Source organism: Leptopilina heterotoma, unplaced genomic scaffold (genome assembly GCF_015476425.1).
Source record: "Leptopilina heterotoma isolate Lh14 unplaced genomic scaffold, ASM1547642v1 Lhet_292, whole genome shotgun sequence".
NCBI classification, from domain to species: domain Eukaryota; kingdom Metazoa; phylum Arthropoda; class Insecta; order Hymenoptera; family Figitidae; genus Leptopilina; species Leptopilina heterotoma.
The window spans coordinates 44,567-59,401 of record NW_025110997.1 but is presented as its reverse complement, the minus strand read 5'-3'; the positions used below and the strand labels follow the sequence as shown (position 1 = coordinate 59,401).

General features: G+C 26.6%; 2 protein-coding genes across 4 annotated transcripts; one reads left to right on the top strand and one right to left on the bottom strand.

Annotated features, from left to right (window-relative positions):
- Positions 1–584: 584 nt before the first annotated feature.
- LOC122504334 (probable serine/threonine-protein kinase DDB_G0282963) lies at positions 585–14,132 on the bottom strand. 3 transcript variants are annotated; one of them, XM_043615398.1, is made up of 12 exons: positions 13,933–14,132; positions 11,665–11,851; positions 7,574–7,695; positions 7,255–7,394; positions 6,870–6,999; positions 6,493–6,630; positions 6,236–6,412; positions 4,975–6,105; positions 4,594–4,742; positions 2,976–3,199; positions 2,601–2,867; positions 585–2,456 (listed from the first exon to the last, which is right to left on the bottom strand). In XM_043615398.1, the coding sequence occupies exons 2-12, from the start codon at positions 11,666–11,668 to the stop codon at positions 970–972; spliced, it is 3,969 nt and encodes a 1,322-aa protein (XP_043471333.1). In that variant the 5' UTR covers positions 11,669–11,851; positions 13,933–14,132; the 3' UTR covers positions 585–969. The 3 variants fall into 3 exon arrangements, with proteins under 3 accessions (XP_043471333.1, XP_043471332.1, XP_043471335.1); XM_043615397.1 differs by having other exon boundaries at positions 11,665–11,752; XM_043615400.1 differs by having other exon boundaries at positions 2,607–2,867; positions 11,665–11,752.
- Positions 11,792–13,921, top strand: LOC122504352 (pickpocket protein 28-like). Its single transcript, XM_043615423.1, has 6 exons — positions 11,792–11,824; positions 12,010–12,280; positions 12,520–12,694; positions 12,792–12,917; positions 12,997–13,088; positions 13,177–13,921. The coding sequence occupies exons 1-6, from the start codon at positions 11,792–11,794 to the stop codon at positions 13,359–13,361; spliced, it is 882 nt and encodes a 293-aa protein (XP_043471358.1). The 3' UTR covers positions 13,362–13,921.
- Positions 14,133–14,835: the final 703 nt, after the last annotated feature.

Below are 14,835 nucleotides of genomic sequence, written 5' to 3'. Positions count from 1 at the left end.
TAAATTTTTTTTTATTTTTGACATTAAAAAATTATACTTTAAAACTATTTTGGAAAAATAAGTAAATTTTTAAATAAAAAAATTAAATATTAGTATTTTTTCTTATACCTATTAATTTAGTCGAAAAACAATTTTTATCCAAGAAAAAATGCTTAAAAAATAATGATTAAATTTAAAAAATATTTTTTCTCTTTATTATTAAAAAATTATGATCTGAAATAATTTAGAGAAAATAAATAAATGGTTTTTCGATTAAAAAAATTAAATAATACTATTTTTCATTATTTTCAGTCTAAAAGTAATTTTTAATCAAGAAAAAATTCTTCAAAAAGAGTAAAAATCAAATTTTTCCCTCGACAATTTTTCTACATGAAAACATTTTCTACAAAACTGTTCATGGATTTCAAAATCCTCTCAATTTTTAGAAACAATAAAAATATTCAAAGCAGATTAAAATATTTTCCGCTATCCACGATTTAAGGCATTTTATTGAATTTTATTAATTAAATTTTATTATTAAAAAGGGAAAGAAGAAATAAAAATTAAACTAACCATGATCCCTGGTACTTTTCCAAAAATATTTATACAGAAAAAAAATTTCCTTCATTTGAACCTTTCAAATACAGGGAAAAAAACAATTTACATTTTGTCTAAACAAAAATTATGCTTTCACATACGTCTAATAAAAATAAAAACTTTCGGATATTTAAAAACGGATAGTTATAATATTAAATCTTATCTCTATAATATATGTAATATGTATTTACAAAAAAAAAGATTATATAATCGTTTTTTTTTTAGATATATAATAATACTCTCTAACGCTTTTTGTTTAGTTCTATGTAATATATATAAATATCACTAAAAACTGAATGATGAAAAAATAAATATATAAAAATTGCACACCTCTTTTTTTCCTTTCTATAAAAAGATATTATAGCTGCGGGAGAAAAGTTTTTTTACAATAATTTACAATATCAATTTACCGCCATTGGATGCTCGTATTTGCGCCACTTGCTCTGGTGTTAATATCAATTTACTTCCGTTCGGTAATGCGAGAGCGTAATGACTTCCAGTTTCATTGACAACAACAACTAATTGTGTATTTGGATTAGTGACCGGTGGTGGATTTGCTTTCACAGGCGTTATTGAAATACCACCTTGACTCATACGTTGCATTATTTGCGGTGGTAATGTACTTTTTGATTTTGCAACCGTAACTTCGGAGGTGACAATTGGCTTTCGTCTTGGACTTGTTTGAACTGTTTTTCTTGGTGAAACACTTGGTGTTGTAGAATCACGTTTCTTCTCGGTGTAAATCATTTCGATTTCATCGTCACTGTCACTAAGGACGATCAGAGAGGTTGTATTATTTTTTTTTGCAGCGGCGGCGGCAGCAGCTGGGGGATTTGGTTTCGGTAGTCGGAGACGTTGAGGAGGTGCAGCGACTCTTGCAGTCATTCGTGGTCCAGGATGTCTTGCTCTTGGGACGGGATTTCTCATTCCATTGCCGGCCAGTGGCATACTGCGGATTACGGCACCGTTCGGGTGATTGTAGTTCTGTCGGGGAATGTTCATCCGATTTTGCAGACCCATGCGAACTGATTGATTCATCAGTTGAGCGCGATTCAGGTAGGGTCTTTGATTGTTTAGATTCGGTAAGCGAGCTCGTGGGTGATTCATCATATTCGGTTGATTGTTCATGTAATTATATTGAACGTAGTTCGGATGAGTGATTACTTGATGACCGCTGATGACTTGCGGTCGTTGTTGTTGCTGCTGAAGGAGCATTTGTTGCTGAAGATGCTGCTGCTGCTGTTGCTGATGTTGCATTTGTTGTTGTTGCAAACCCATCGGATGTCTGGGTGGCATAGGTTGACCGTAAGGATGTTGATTGTGAAGAACGTAATTCGGAGGATTTTGAACGTAATAAGGATGCGATGAATGAACATTGGATGTTTGGGGCAGATGATTTGGAACGTATGGGTTTTGCTGCATGTACTGTTGTTGAACAACTCCGGGCATTGGAGGATTTTGTTGCGTCGGGTAATGATATCCAGGTGATGGCGGTTCGGTTTTTACGATCACATAGCCTGGGGTTTGTTGCGTATTCATGTTGTTGTAATTCGTCGGATTGTCGATTATTGGTCCTTCGTCTTTAATGTCTAATTCGGAATGAACACTGTCGGCACACTCAATTTTCATTCTCGAGGGAGGCACAACTTTTATTAGACTTTCCTTCATCGGGATTTTTGGATCTTTCGCAGAATTCGACGAACTTTCGGGTAATTCCGTTGATTCTTTTGCTTTTTCCACGTTCTCGTTTGATTCGTTCATTAGCGGGATATTTGGCTTTTCGTCCGTCATTTCCGATGAAGTGGCATTTGTCGGCGACATCGAAGTCGATTGTATGTTTTGCAGTTTATTTTGAAATGACTTTAGTCTTCGACTTGCAGCTGAAAAATTACAATTTGTTTTAATTTCGGTAATTTAAAAAATGATACAAAGTTTAAAAAATAATAGTTAAAAAAAAGTAAAAAATAAAGAAAAAGGAAAAACAAAAAATAAAAAAATGGGATAAAAATTAAAAAGATATTTACACTGACGTTTCCTTCGCTTCTTCCGCGAACTTGGTAAAATCCACTCTTGATCAGAATCCTCCGGATCGGTTCGCTTATCGGGTTTGTCAACTTGCGAGTAAGGAAGAAGCGTCGAAGAATTAATTGGAGCATTGGGTGAAGTGTAAGTTGCCTCGAATTCTGTCCATCTTTCCAATTCCTCGGTTTCGCTGTTGTCCGAAAGAAATTGTTCCGTGTACGACGGAATGCCACGAGCTCGTAATACTCTCGTTGGTCGTCTTTTTGTTTCTAAATGTAAAAAAAAATAATTTCGTTATTTTTTACTGTATAAAAAAATGATAGAGAAAATAAAAAACTTTTTTTTATTGTATACAATAAATAGTATAGTAAACAAACCTTCTTCTTCATTATCATCTTCGTCGCTTTCCTCATTTTCTTTTCCCTTATTTTCCTCATCGTCATTGAATTTACACTTCTGATTATCAGCACGTTTGCCGAATTCGCAATCGGAATGTTCTGTCAGCGAACCACATGGCGATAACATGCAATTTTGTGATCCAATCACCCACCAATTTGATGATTGACCATCTTCACTGGACGATTCCTTATCTTCTGCATTTCTACAAAATAGAAAATAATTTTTCAAGTTCAATTAATATTTAATTTTTAGTTAAATTTTGCTTTTCTTAAGAAGGTAAAAAACAGGAATTTTCCTTTTACATTTAATATTTAACTAAATGATTATAAATTCAAAATTTAAAAGGATTCGCTTATTAACCAATTAATTATTACTATTTATTATTTTCGAAATTATTAATGAAATTCTTCGAAGCAATTCAATTATTTTTGAAAATTTTAATAAAATTCCTCGCAAGAATTCAATTATTTTCACAAATACCTAATAGAATTCTTCGCAGAAATTTAATTATTTTTAATACAATTAAAAAGAAAATCCTCAAAGAATTCCATTATTTTAAATAATTTTATAAAATTCGTCGAAAAAATTCAATTATTTTCAAAAATTTTGATACAATTCTTTATAAGAATTCAATTATTTTCAATACAATTTTACCAAATTTTTTTTTTTGATGGAATTCAATTATTTTTAAATGCTTTAATAAAATTCCTCAAAGAATTTTAATTATCTTCGAAAAAATTAATTTATTTTTAAAAATGTTAATAAACTTCGTCGCAAGAATTAAATTATTTTCATAATTTATCAAATTATTTAGGAGGAATTTAATTATTCTAAAAAATTTGAATAAAATCTGTTTTATTAGATTTTTATTATTATCAATAGAATTTCAATTAAATTTCTTGAAAAAATTTTAATTGTTTTCAGTGTATTTTTAATTAATAATCTCTTGAATGAATTTAATTATTTTCAAAAAATCTTCGAAATTCTTCGAAACAATTCAATTATTTTCAAAATTTTTAAATAAAATTCGTCACAAAAATTGAATTATTTTTATAAGTTATAAAATTTCTTAATAGAATTGAATTATTTTCCAAAATTTTGGTAAAATTCTTTAGAATAATTCAATTATGTATTTTCAATACAATTTTAATTAAATTCCTTGAAAGAATTAAATTATTCTCTTATTCTCTGAATAAGTAAATAATAAATCTGAATTGGTAAAGATCTGAACTTATTAAAACAAAAGTGATTTTAAATTTCTGAAAATTAATTTTTTAATTTTACAGTAGAAAAAAAAGTAAAATCCAGTGTTTTTTAATAAAATAAATTCCTTTTATTGCAGTAATAAAAATTAGTTTTTCTACTGTAATTTATAAGTAACTGATTTTATATTTTAGAATGTTAAATTAAATTTAGAAACTAAATTATAATTTTTAATTCAAAGCAATTTTGTTCAATTCATTTTTGCTATTTTTTAATCTTCCTTAGCATTAAATAAATTAGAATTTCATTAATTTTAAAATTCAAAATATTTAATAAGAAAAGTTGTGCAAAAAATTACCGGAATACAATAATTATTAATATAGAAGTACAAACCCATCTTTATGATTAGTCCATTCCTTCTGCAATTTTGATTTCGCTTTCATTGTACAATCTTTTAAAGCCGTTTCCAAACATTCTACGGACTTGAGTAGCTCCGTTAATTTATTTAATAAATTTACTTCACAAACTGGTGTGAAATCACTCTGCAAATAAAATACGAAATTCAAATTAAAAACAATTTTCATAATCAAAAACAATTGTCTATTAATATCGTAAAATTCAAATTAAACAAAAATATTGCATAAAAAAGTACAAAATATTATTGTATTAAGTAAATATTAAATTGAATTAGTTATTTTGGATTAGTTATTAATAGTTATTTAATTATTTAATAATATTTATAAATATTATTTATTCCACAATATTCAAACTTACAATATTTTTATTAATCTCCGTGAGATTATCTTTGCAGGAGAAGCCTCTGATCAAATTGCGCAATGTTTCGACACTGTCGGCGATGAGCTTAAATTTAGATTCACTCAAATCGGTGATTAATTCATTGAAATCTTTCGCGGCAATATTCCATGATTCAGTTTCAGTGAATTTTATATTTTGGAAATTATGTTGCTTGCTGGTGTTTATCATAACGTGTGAGGATTCATCAAAAGACGCCTCATTCAGCAAAATGTCTCTTAATTCAATTAAAGAAACTTCATTATCACTTTCTGCATTACTATCATAATCATTGTCCTTTGAGGAGTGTTCTTTGAGTTCTTGATTTTTATTTTCATTTTTCTCTTTCAATTCTAATTTACTATTATGCTCAATTTCCTCTTCATCATCATCATCATCATCATCGTGACTGTCCTTTTTCTTCGACAGTGCATTTAACCATTTATCTAAACCAACCTCGTCATTCTTTAAATCTTCATTTAATTTTTCCTCCCCTTTTTCTTCCGTATCAGAAATTTTATTATTCGTCTCATCAACATCAGATGTTGTTTCTGCAAAATTACTCTCTAAATAATTAGTTACATCATCACCGTCATTTATTTCATTGTCGGTTGTTGACTGCTGTGGTTGTTGTTCTTCTTCTTCTTCTTCTTCATCTTGTTGTTGATTTTCTGTTAAACTTTGATCCAATAAACTTTCTTCTGAATTTGTCGTATTTTCCTCAATTGTCGTTATCAATTGATCTAGAATGTTATAAATTATGGTCATATTATCTAATTCCTCCTCACTGTTACTTTGAAATCCTTTAAAGGCATTTGGAATATTTTCAAAGGAAACAATGTTTAATTGTTTCTTTTTCTCCGGACTGCTTTGATCAGATAGACTTTCATTTTTTACTAAACTCTTGAAAATATCCGAATTGTACGATAAATTATTTAATCTTTCAATTCTTCGTTTTTTCTCACGATCTTTTTTTCTTTTCCCTTTATAAGGCAAAGATCCATTTCTCCAACGGGATTTTCTTCTTTTACTGCGACCAGTTTTTAAATTGGAAAATTTCACCGTGTCCTCGTCTTTAACGTCCCAGTTTGGCTCTTCTTTAATAATTGGTGCCTATGGAGAGAGAGAGAGAGAGACAAATTTTGTTTCTTATAATTTTATATTTATTAGACAAAAAAAAAGTAATTTTTTTTAGACAAAAATTAAAAATTGTTTTATGTGTGAGTAATAAATTTGTAGGTACCTTCACTGTTGACATTATTCCATTATCTAAACAATGCCGATAGACTCTAAGATCATTTTCTAGAAAATGTGGAAAATAAATATATCTTGCACCGTGTCTGTCAATACCTAAAATTGTTTCGATTCTATCTTCCCAAGAGTGCTTTAATACTTCTTCTTGAATTGTTTTTCTGCTATGCTGAATTATTAAAGAGAAGAAAATTAATTGCAAATTAACATTTTAAATTAATAAAGAGAAAAAAAGTGTTCGAAACTTACCAAAATTGTATCACATAGTGTTTTTAGTAGCCAAACTTTTTGTTTAAAAGCAAACGTTTCAAAATCTTTTCCTTCCAGGCAAGAAATATCAGGAAAAAGATTCCAAAATTGTGACTCTATTCCGACTGATTCGAAAACCTGAAATAAATATTAATTAAATTCAATCTTTCTTTCTTTTCAATTTTAGTTAAATTCAATTTTTTTCTTTAATTAAATCCAGTCTTTTTTCTTTCCAATTTTAATTAAATACAATCTTTTCTCTTTTCAATTTTAATTAAATTCAATCTTTTTCCTTTTTAATTTTAATTGAAGTAAATAAAAATTGCAAGAAATTTTCTTTATTTTTATCTAATAAAAAAAAATTATAATAAAATTACCTTTATTATATTCTTGTGCTTATTTTGATAAATTTTAAACCACGTTCGAACTTTGTGCATCAAAACGTTCGTCCAAAATTCGTAGGGCATTGGTGGTAACTTATGAAGTTTAGATTTCAAATTGGGAGAACTAAAATGGTAATAATATTAATTAATTATTAATTCATTAATAAGCTAATTAAATATTTATTTCATTTATTTTCTAGTTCTTCTTTTTTTAATATTAAAATAAAAATAAAACAAAATATAATCCTTCCTCTATTAGGAAGCAAAATAAATTTAAAGAATTAAATTAAAATAAAAAGTAAATTAAAAAATAAACTAAAATAAAAAAAAAGTTTAATAGAATTATGAACCTAAAAATGTAATTAAAATTATTCCTTACCTAAGAAGACAGGTCATAATATTTGCTAATTGTTTCGAGGCTTTTGGCATTAAAAGCATTCTTTCCACCTCGTACATTGATAAATGAGAAATATTCAAGGCTTTCTTGGTTAATTGTAGAAAATGGAAGATCTGTGGGATCTGGAAATAAATTTTAAATTGAATCAATTTTTAATATTAATATTAAAAAAAATATGAATGTAAAAAATAGTAAAATAATTATTTCGTCAAAAAATAAAATGCGCGATTTTCTTTAAAATAAATAGAAAAATATATAAATAAATATTAAGGAATGAATAAAATACAATTAATAATATTACCTCCCACATTGATTCCATTTCATTTCTTACTCTCGTCGTAATATACTTCTTCTCCCAATCGATTTCTAACTCCTTTTCTTTATCAATATTTCCCCGACAATTTTGTTTCGACATTTCTTCTTCTGTAAAAGAAAAGAATTTGTTAAAAATTTGAAATTAAATTAAATATTTTTTGTAAATATATTTAACGAAAAAAATTAATTTCTACAATTTTCTTTAAAATAAATAGAAAAATAAATATTAAGGAAAATATAGGAATAAAGTTAAGGAAATTAAAATGTATAAATTTGTATATTTTTTTTCATGTCAACTTGTAAATTGCAAGATAGTTTATTGATTACTAAAATAAACATTTGTAAGTTACAATGAAAGAGTATAATTGTAAATATCGTTCACTGAGTAATTTAGAATATTTATTTTTAAAATATTTAAAAAAAAATACTCTTTGGAATTTTATTTAATAAAAATTCTCTAAATAAGGAAAAAAATCCCAATAATAACGTTTAGTTTGATTTTCAATGAATTTTCAATTTGGAAAATTGTTGTTAATTTGAAAAATGTATTGCACTTAAAAAAAACCATTGTTTACAATAATAACTCTTCTCTTTTTATCAATAAAATGTACAAGACTTGAAACGATTAAAATTGCTATATAGTTCTTAGACAAACATATAGTTTACTCTATTTTAATAACTCTTATCCTTAACGATCCTATTATCACTCATCTTTAATGAGCGAAATAATAGAGACGATATGTGTATATTTTTTAATTTCTCCTGACAGATACTAATCACGTTGACTTTTAGAAGTTAATTCAAGCAGTAAACGAATTTCATCATTTTTTTCCTCACCCCTGAATAATAATGTACCAAAAAGAAAGTTTTAAACAATATATCCAACTATAAATAATTAATATTTATAATAATAAATTTGGTAAATAAAATAAGGAATAAAAAATAATCATCAAATAAATAAATTGAAAATTTAATAAATATTAATAAATAAATTCCCAAAACGACTAATTTTTGAAAAATAAATAAATTGAAATTAAATTGAAAATTAGAAGTAATTAATTGAATTGATAATTGAATTGATAATTAAATTTTCAAATAAATAAATTGAAAATTCAAATTAATTGAATCGATAATTAAATTTGAAAATAAATAAATTATGTTAGTTATTAAAGACGTGAAAAAACAAAAAAAAAAAAAAGTAAAAATCTTGGTAAAGAATGTAAATTATTAAAAAAAGGGTTTGAAGGTAAAATAATAGTGTGTGCGTGTGTTTAAATTGACCTGGTAAGCGTTGATGTTACCACAGTCTAATTAAGGATAACAGAAAGAAAACAGGGAAAAAATGTTTGTTACACAAACTTGAATCAACCGAGACCTCGAAATTTCGACGACCAACAATTTTTTAATTATAAAAAAATATTTTCCCACCTATTTATCTCTCCCTCCCTTTGGCCTTCAAACCCTTTAAATATTTGCTTAAAAAAAAATTCTGAACTTCACATTAAAAAATCCCATCTCATTCGTTTCCTAATAGTCACGAGAAGAATTACTCCCATATACTTTTTATCTTTTTTGAAATTTAATTAAATTTACAATTATAATTCGAAATTTAACTGAATTTACAATTTGCTTCGAAATTTAATTGAATTAAAATTTTAATTCGAAATATAATTCAAATTCGAAATTTAGTTTAATGTGAAATAAAATTCATCTCAAGTTTTTTTGGAATTGTAATTTTTTATTTCTTTACCAAAAAAGGAAAAAGAAACGTTTTTGTCAATTTATATTGAACGGAACGAGATTTTTGTTTCTAGTGGAATATGGATAATGAAGAAATTACGGGACAGAGGAACAATTTTGAAATTTTAAGTGTGTGGAATTATTTGCAAAGTTTAGTGCACGTGGGATGGATGCAGAGAAAAGTGACTATTTTAAAACCTAACGAGAAAAATAAAGAATTTGAAATTTTCCACATTTCACAAGTGATGTCTAATTATCCGGCTAAAAAGATTTTACAATCCCAAAGCATAAATTATAATAATATGAGTAATAATAATAATAACAATAGAGAAATTCCAAATTATTTACGAGAGAGTAACGCATATTTTCCAAATTCAACAACTAATTTCCTTGAGAGACAAAATATCTACAGAGCGCCAATGAAACATGAAGGATTTGCAGTTAGAAATCGTAATTACCAGGTAATTATAAAAAAAATTGTTGACAAAATAAATCATTTTTATTTTTGAAATTTTTTTTTTTGTAGAATTTCGAACGAAAAGTTGCTTCTAATTCAACTTTAAGGAATAATAGTAATAAAACTGGAGATTTTGAGCGAAAATTCTTGAAACACAGAGAAACTGATGAAAAATTGAACAAGTAAATAAAACTCAAAAAGTTTTCCATTTCTTTTGAATGTTAGAAAAAAAATATTTTCATGAACGAGAATTTTTCATTCTAGATCAAAATTAAGATATTTGCAGTCATGTATGAAAAAAACGGAGATTGCGTCACTAACTAAAACATATTGTCAAACGAGTACTCTTCATGGTTTAAGATATATTGGCGATAGTAATCTGTCTCTTTTTGAAAGGTACGATTTTCCATTCTAAGAGAAAATTGATGGTTTGAAAAATGATTTTTGAAAGGAAAAGGAAAGATTTACGAATTTTACATTTACAGATTATTTTGGGTTATTTCGTTCACAGCGGCAGTGGCAACAGCGTCTTTATATATTTTAGGCGTCTATAAAAAATGGATTTCATCGCCAATTATTATTTCCCTCAGTCCCGAGCCAGTTGCTTATGAAGAATTTCCATTTCCCTCAATTACCCTCTGCAATATGAATAATGCGAAGAAAAGTGAAGCCGATCGAATTAAAAGTGGGTGAGTGTATAACTTTCTTCCAATTATGTGAGCAGATTTTTTTTCTCTGATTTAAATTTAATTTAAATTTAATTCTGTTTCAATTTAATCTCAATTTAATTCAGTTTTAATTTCAATTTAATTCTGCTTCACTTTCACTTTCAATTCAATTTCAATTTAATGCAGTTTCAATTTTAATTTAACTCAATTTCAATTTAATTCTGTTTCAATTTAATTTCAATTTCAATTTAATTCTATTTCAATTTAATTTAATTTCAATTTAATTCCAATTTAATTCAGTGTCAATTAAAATTTAATTTTAATTTAATTGCAATTTCAATTTAATTCAGTTTCAATTTTAATTTAATTTCAATTTAATTTAATTGCAATTTTTTTCAATTCCAATTTCAATTTAATTTCAATTTTGCTTCCTGATAGAAAAAAGATTATATCTTACTTTAAATTTAATTCGAATTAAATTTAAAATACTTAAAATTCAATAAAATTATTAAATAATTTAAATTAAATTTAAGAAGTCAAATTATATTTCCTAGACTTCAATCTTAATAGAAAAATAAAAAACTATTTTAGAACCGACAAACTTGAGCAGATTTTGCTCAATGATATTTGCAACAATGAAAATTTCACAACATTCAATGATATAGATGATGAATCTGCAAAATGGGTAAATGTTCGACGTTTTATGATCAACGTGAGTATCCCCGAAAATTTAGAACTTTTCTTTCCTTCTAAAAATTTTACTTTTTCTTTTCAATTTCCTCTTTTTTTCTGTAGGTGTCACAATCATGTACTGAAATGCTTCACTACTGTCAATGGCACGGTATGAAATTTGAATGCGAGAAACTATTTAATCCCACAATGACGGATGAAGGAATGTGCTGTAATTTTAATTCCGTCCATCGAAATTACATTTTCTTCAATCCGTGAGCTCGACGAATAATTAATTTTCTAATATCCACATAATATAATTATTAGATTAATATCTAATAATATAATTATTTTAATAGCCAATGATATAATTATTTTAATAGCCAATAATATAATTATTTTAATATCCAATAATAAAATTATTATTTTAATATCCTCGTAATATTTAATAGTTTAAATTTTTCCTCTCCCCTAAAAATCTCGAGTAATTTTTCTTATTTAATTTCTTTTAGAAAAGAATCAACTGATTTAAATGTAACATACCCATTTCCGATAATTGATTGGACACCTGAAACTGGATATGCCTCCTCAAATATTACACCAGATTCTGTACCATGGAGACCATATGGTGCTGGAAAATATTTTGGATTAACATTAGCTCTCGATGCGAATGTCGATGAATATTATTGTTCATCGACAGCCAGTGTGGGATTTAAGGTGGAAATAATAACTGAAAAAATAATAAACAGTGTTAAATTTCTTAAATTAATTAAATTACTTTAATTAATTTAATTCATGCAAAAGAATTCAAATAATTTGATTTTTTTGTTTTAATTTCATTTAATTAATTTTGTTTTCATTTTTTAATTAATTTGTTTTCATTTATAGATGTTACTGCATAATCCCGTGGAAACTCCGAAAATAGCCGATTTTGCATTTGCAATTTCGCCGGGCAAAGAAACGCGTATTATAATACGTCCCCATATTTCGGTAGCGAGTAAAACAATATTAAAAATACCGAAGAAAAAAAGAAAGTGCTTCTTCACGTCCGAGAGACGTTTGCGTTTTTACAGAACTTATACGCAAAGAAATTGTTTCCTTGAATGTGAGGCAAATTTTACACAGCAGATTTGTCATTGCGTGCAATATTACATGCCAAGTGAGAAAATTTTCTTTTTTCAGTATCTAAATTAAAGAATTCGAAGAGAATTAATAACTAAATTTGAAAATTAAAGAATTCAAAGAGAATTAATGACTAAATTTCAAAATTAAACAATTCGAAGAGAATTAATATTTAAATTTGAAAATTAAACAATTCGAAGAGAATTAATGTCTAAATTTTTATAAAATATTTAAACAGAAGAAAATTTTCGTTCATTTGAACGTTCAAAACTTTAGTTAAAATCGAGGGGAAAAGAAATAATAATTTTACTTTTTTTCCGCCTGCAGAGTCACTGAATACTAAAATATGTGGAAAGAAAGATGATCAGTGTGCAATTCAAGCGAGAAGAGCCATGGAGCAAAAACTTTATGATGATGAAAATACAAACAGTCAATTGAACATCACAGAAACGTGAGATTATTTGAAAGACTAATTTTTCTTTCGTTTTCCTAAGATAAATTTCTGTACAAAAAATAATTTATTAAATTCTGTAAATATTTATTTACAGTCCCAGTTGTAATTGTTGGCCAGGATGCTTCGAAGTGAGCTACACAACTGAGATTTCACAAAGTGCCTTGATGGCGAACTATGACATTGAAGATATTTACGTGAGAAAAGACAAGAATTACTTTGTGTAATTATCTATTTTTTGTATTCTAAATTCTCTATTTCTCTACTTATTTATTATTTTTTAAAAATATCCTTTTATTCAGGAATAATATGGCCGTGGTGCATTTGTTCTTTGTCGATTCTCAATTTACAAAATTCGTAAAAACTGAACTATTCGGATTCACTGAATTCTTATGTAAGTATTTATTTTTTTTGCTCCTTTTTTTCTTCTGATTTTAATTCTAAAAAAACAAGATTCAAATTAATACTAATTAAATTTCCAGCTAATATTGGCGGTCTACTCGGCCTCTTTATGGGCTTCAGTGTTTTGTCATTTATGGAAATCATTTATTTTCTAACATTAAAATTTTGGTGTCAACTTCGAAAACATAGAAATTCACTAAATCATTCCGAAGTTGAAACACAAATACAACAAAACAATCACGTTACATATCCGTTTGCGCATTAACAAATTTTTTTGTTTTTAAAAATAGTGTAAATTTCTTCTAAAAAAAAAAATTTGAATTCTTATTAATACACAAATCGATACTCGCACTCAATGAATTTTTAAAAAAGAACACATTTTTTCAAATAGAGAAATCGGAGAGAAAGGTCAGTCTCCTCTCAGTCTGTTGGAAAAATTATTCAAAAAGTGTAAAATTTTAAAGTAAAACATGCAATTATAAATTATAGAAATGAAATATTCACCGATAAATGAATGAAATATTTCATAATTACGTCGATAATATGATGTTACATATATATACAAGTGAATGAGAGGCGAAACTTTGAGGTTATGTCAACTGAATTTATATCTTCATTTTCAATTAATTATATATAGAACTGATTCATAAACAAAATCAGAAAAAAGTAAAATTCTTTGAATGTTGTCACTAAATATTGCTCTTGATTTTAAGAAATCTTTTGTGTAATTGCTTTTCATGTTTTTTGAATATGTTTAAACACTTCTTTTCGTGTGAGCAGAGCTATTAATAAAAATATAAATACTAATGTCCCGCAGTGCTTTATCAAAGACGTACCTCTTTAATGCTTCATTCAATACTAAAATGTCAAAAACGAATACTTCTTTCGACAATGAGAATTTTAAACACTTATAGTTTTACATAAAACTTTAATTGTACTTTTATATTTACATGAATATTATAAATATTGTAAAATATTAACTTCATAGCTGATGTTCCCAAAGGAATGTTTCTTTTTATTTCTTTATGTATGTGTACTACATGTATACATATATCTGTATATCGTATAATTTTGTGCAAGGTTGTGAAACTACATTAATTTTCGAAAACCATATGAACTATGCCTAAAATCTGCAAATAAAAATAAAACTAATGAGCGTTGTGTAAATGTTTCTCTTTTATTAAGAACATTATTATTTACATTATTATTCAATTTTCTTTTTCTTATATTCATTTTTTTAATTGTTAAAAGAATAAAAAAGAAAGAAAATAGTCCAACTCTGGTTTTGTTGTGAACTGACGTTTATGAAACACTTGGAAATAACAGGGGTTCATTGTTTCACCTTCCCAGCCCTGGTGCGATTTACTCACTTGTCGTCGCGTCTTGAGTTTCTACATTTTCCCGGTAATTTCAATGATTTCAACGTCTTTCTGCGTCTTTCTCACGTGTTTCTTCCTATAAAAAGTGTGTAAATTTACTAAAAAAGTGTGTAAAATAATGCCAAAAGCTTCAGAGGTGAATATTTAATGATATTTAATCAGAAAAATTGATGGAAACGGAAAAAAAGAAGGCGATCACTTTTTGTTAAAAAGCAAAGGAATGTCGTCAATTGTTGAACTTTTTTTTGTCTCTCCGGTATGTTTTGGTTATAAGTTCCTTTTATTATAAACATTATTCTACTTTATAGCTTTATATTTATGTTTATTTATGTATTTTTGTATTGTACCATTATCATAATT

Excerpts from the sequence above, each read along its gene's own strand:
- LOC122504352 (XM_043615423.1), top strand. The coding sequence starts at position 11,792 with ATGTCGATGAATATTATTGTTCATCGACAGCCA. Across the intron at positions 11,825-12,009 it reads TTATTGTTCATCGACAGCCA|ATGTTACTGCATAATCCCGT; the intron begins GTGTGGGATTTA and ends TTTCATTTATAG. Across the intron at positions 12,281-12,519 it reads CGTGCAATATTACATGCCAA|TTAAAATCGAGGGGAAAAGA; the intron begins GTGAGAAAATTT and ends TCAAAACTTTAG.
- LOC122504334 (XM_043615398.1), bottom strand. Across the intron at positions 6,413-6,492 it reads CACTATGTGATACAATTTTG|CATAGCAGAAAAACAATTCA; the intron begins GTAAGTTTCGAA and ends TTAATAATTCAG. Across the intron at positions 3,200-4,593 it reads TGGACTAATCATAAAGATGG|AAATGCAGAAGATAAGGAAT; the intron begins GTTTGTACTTCT and ends TCTATTTTGTAG.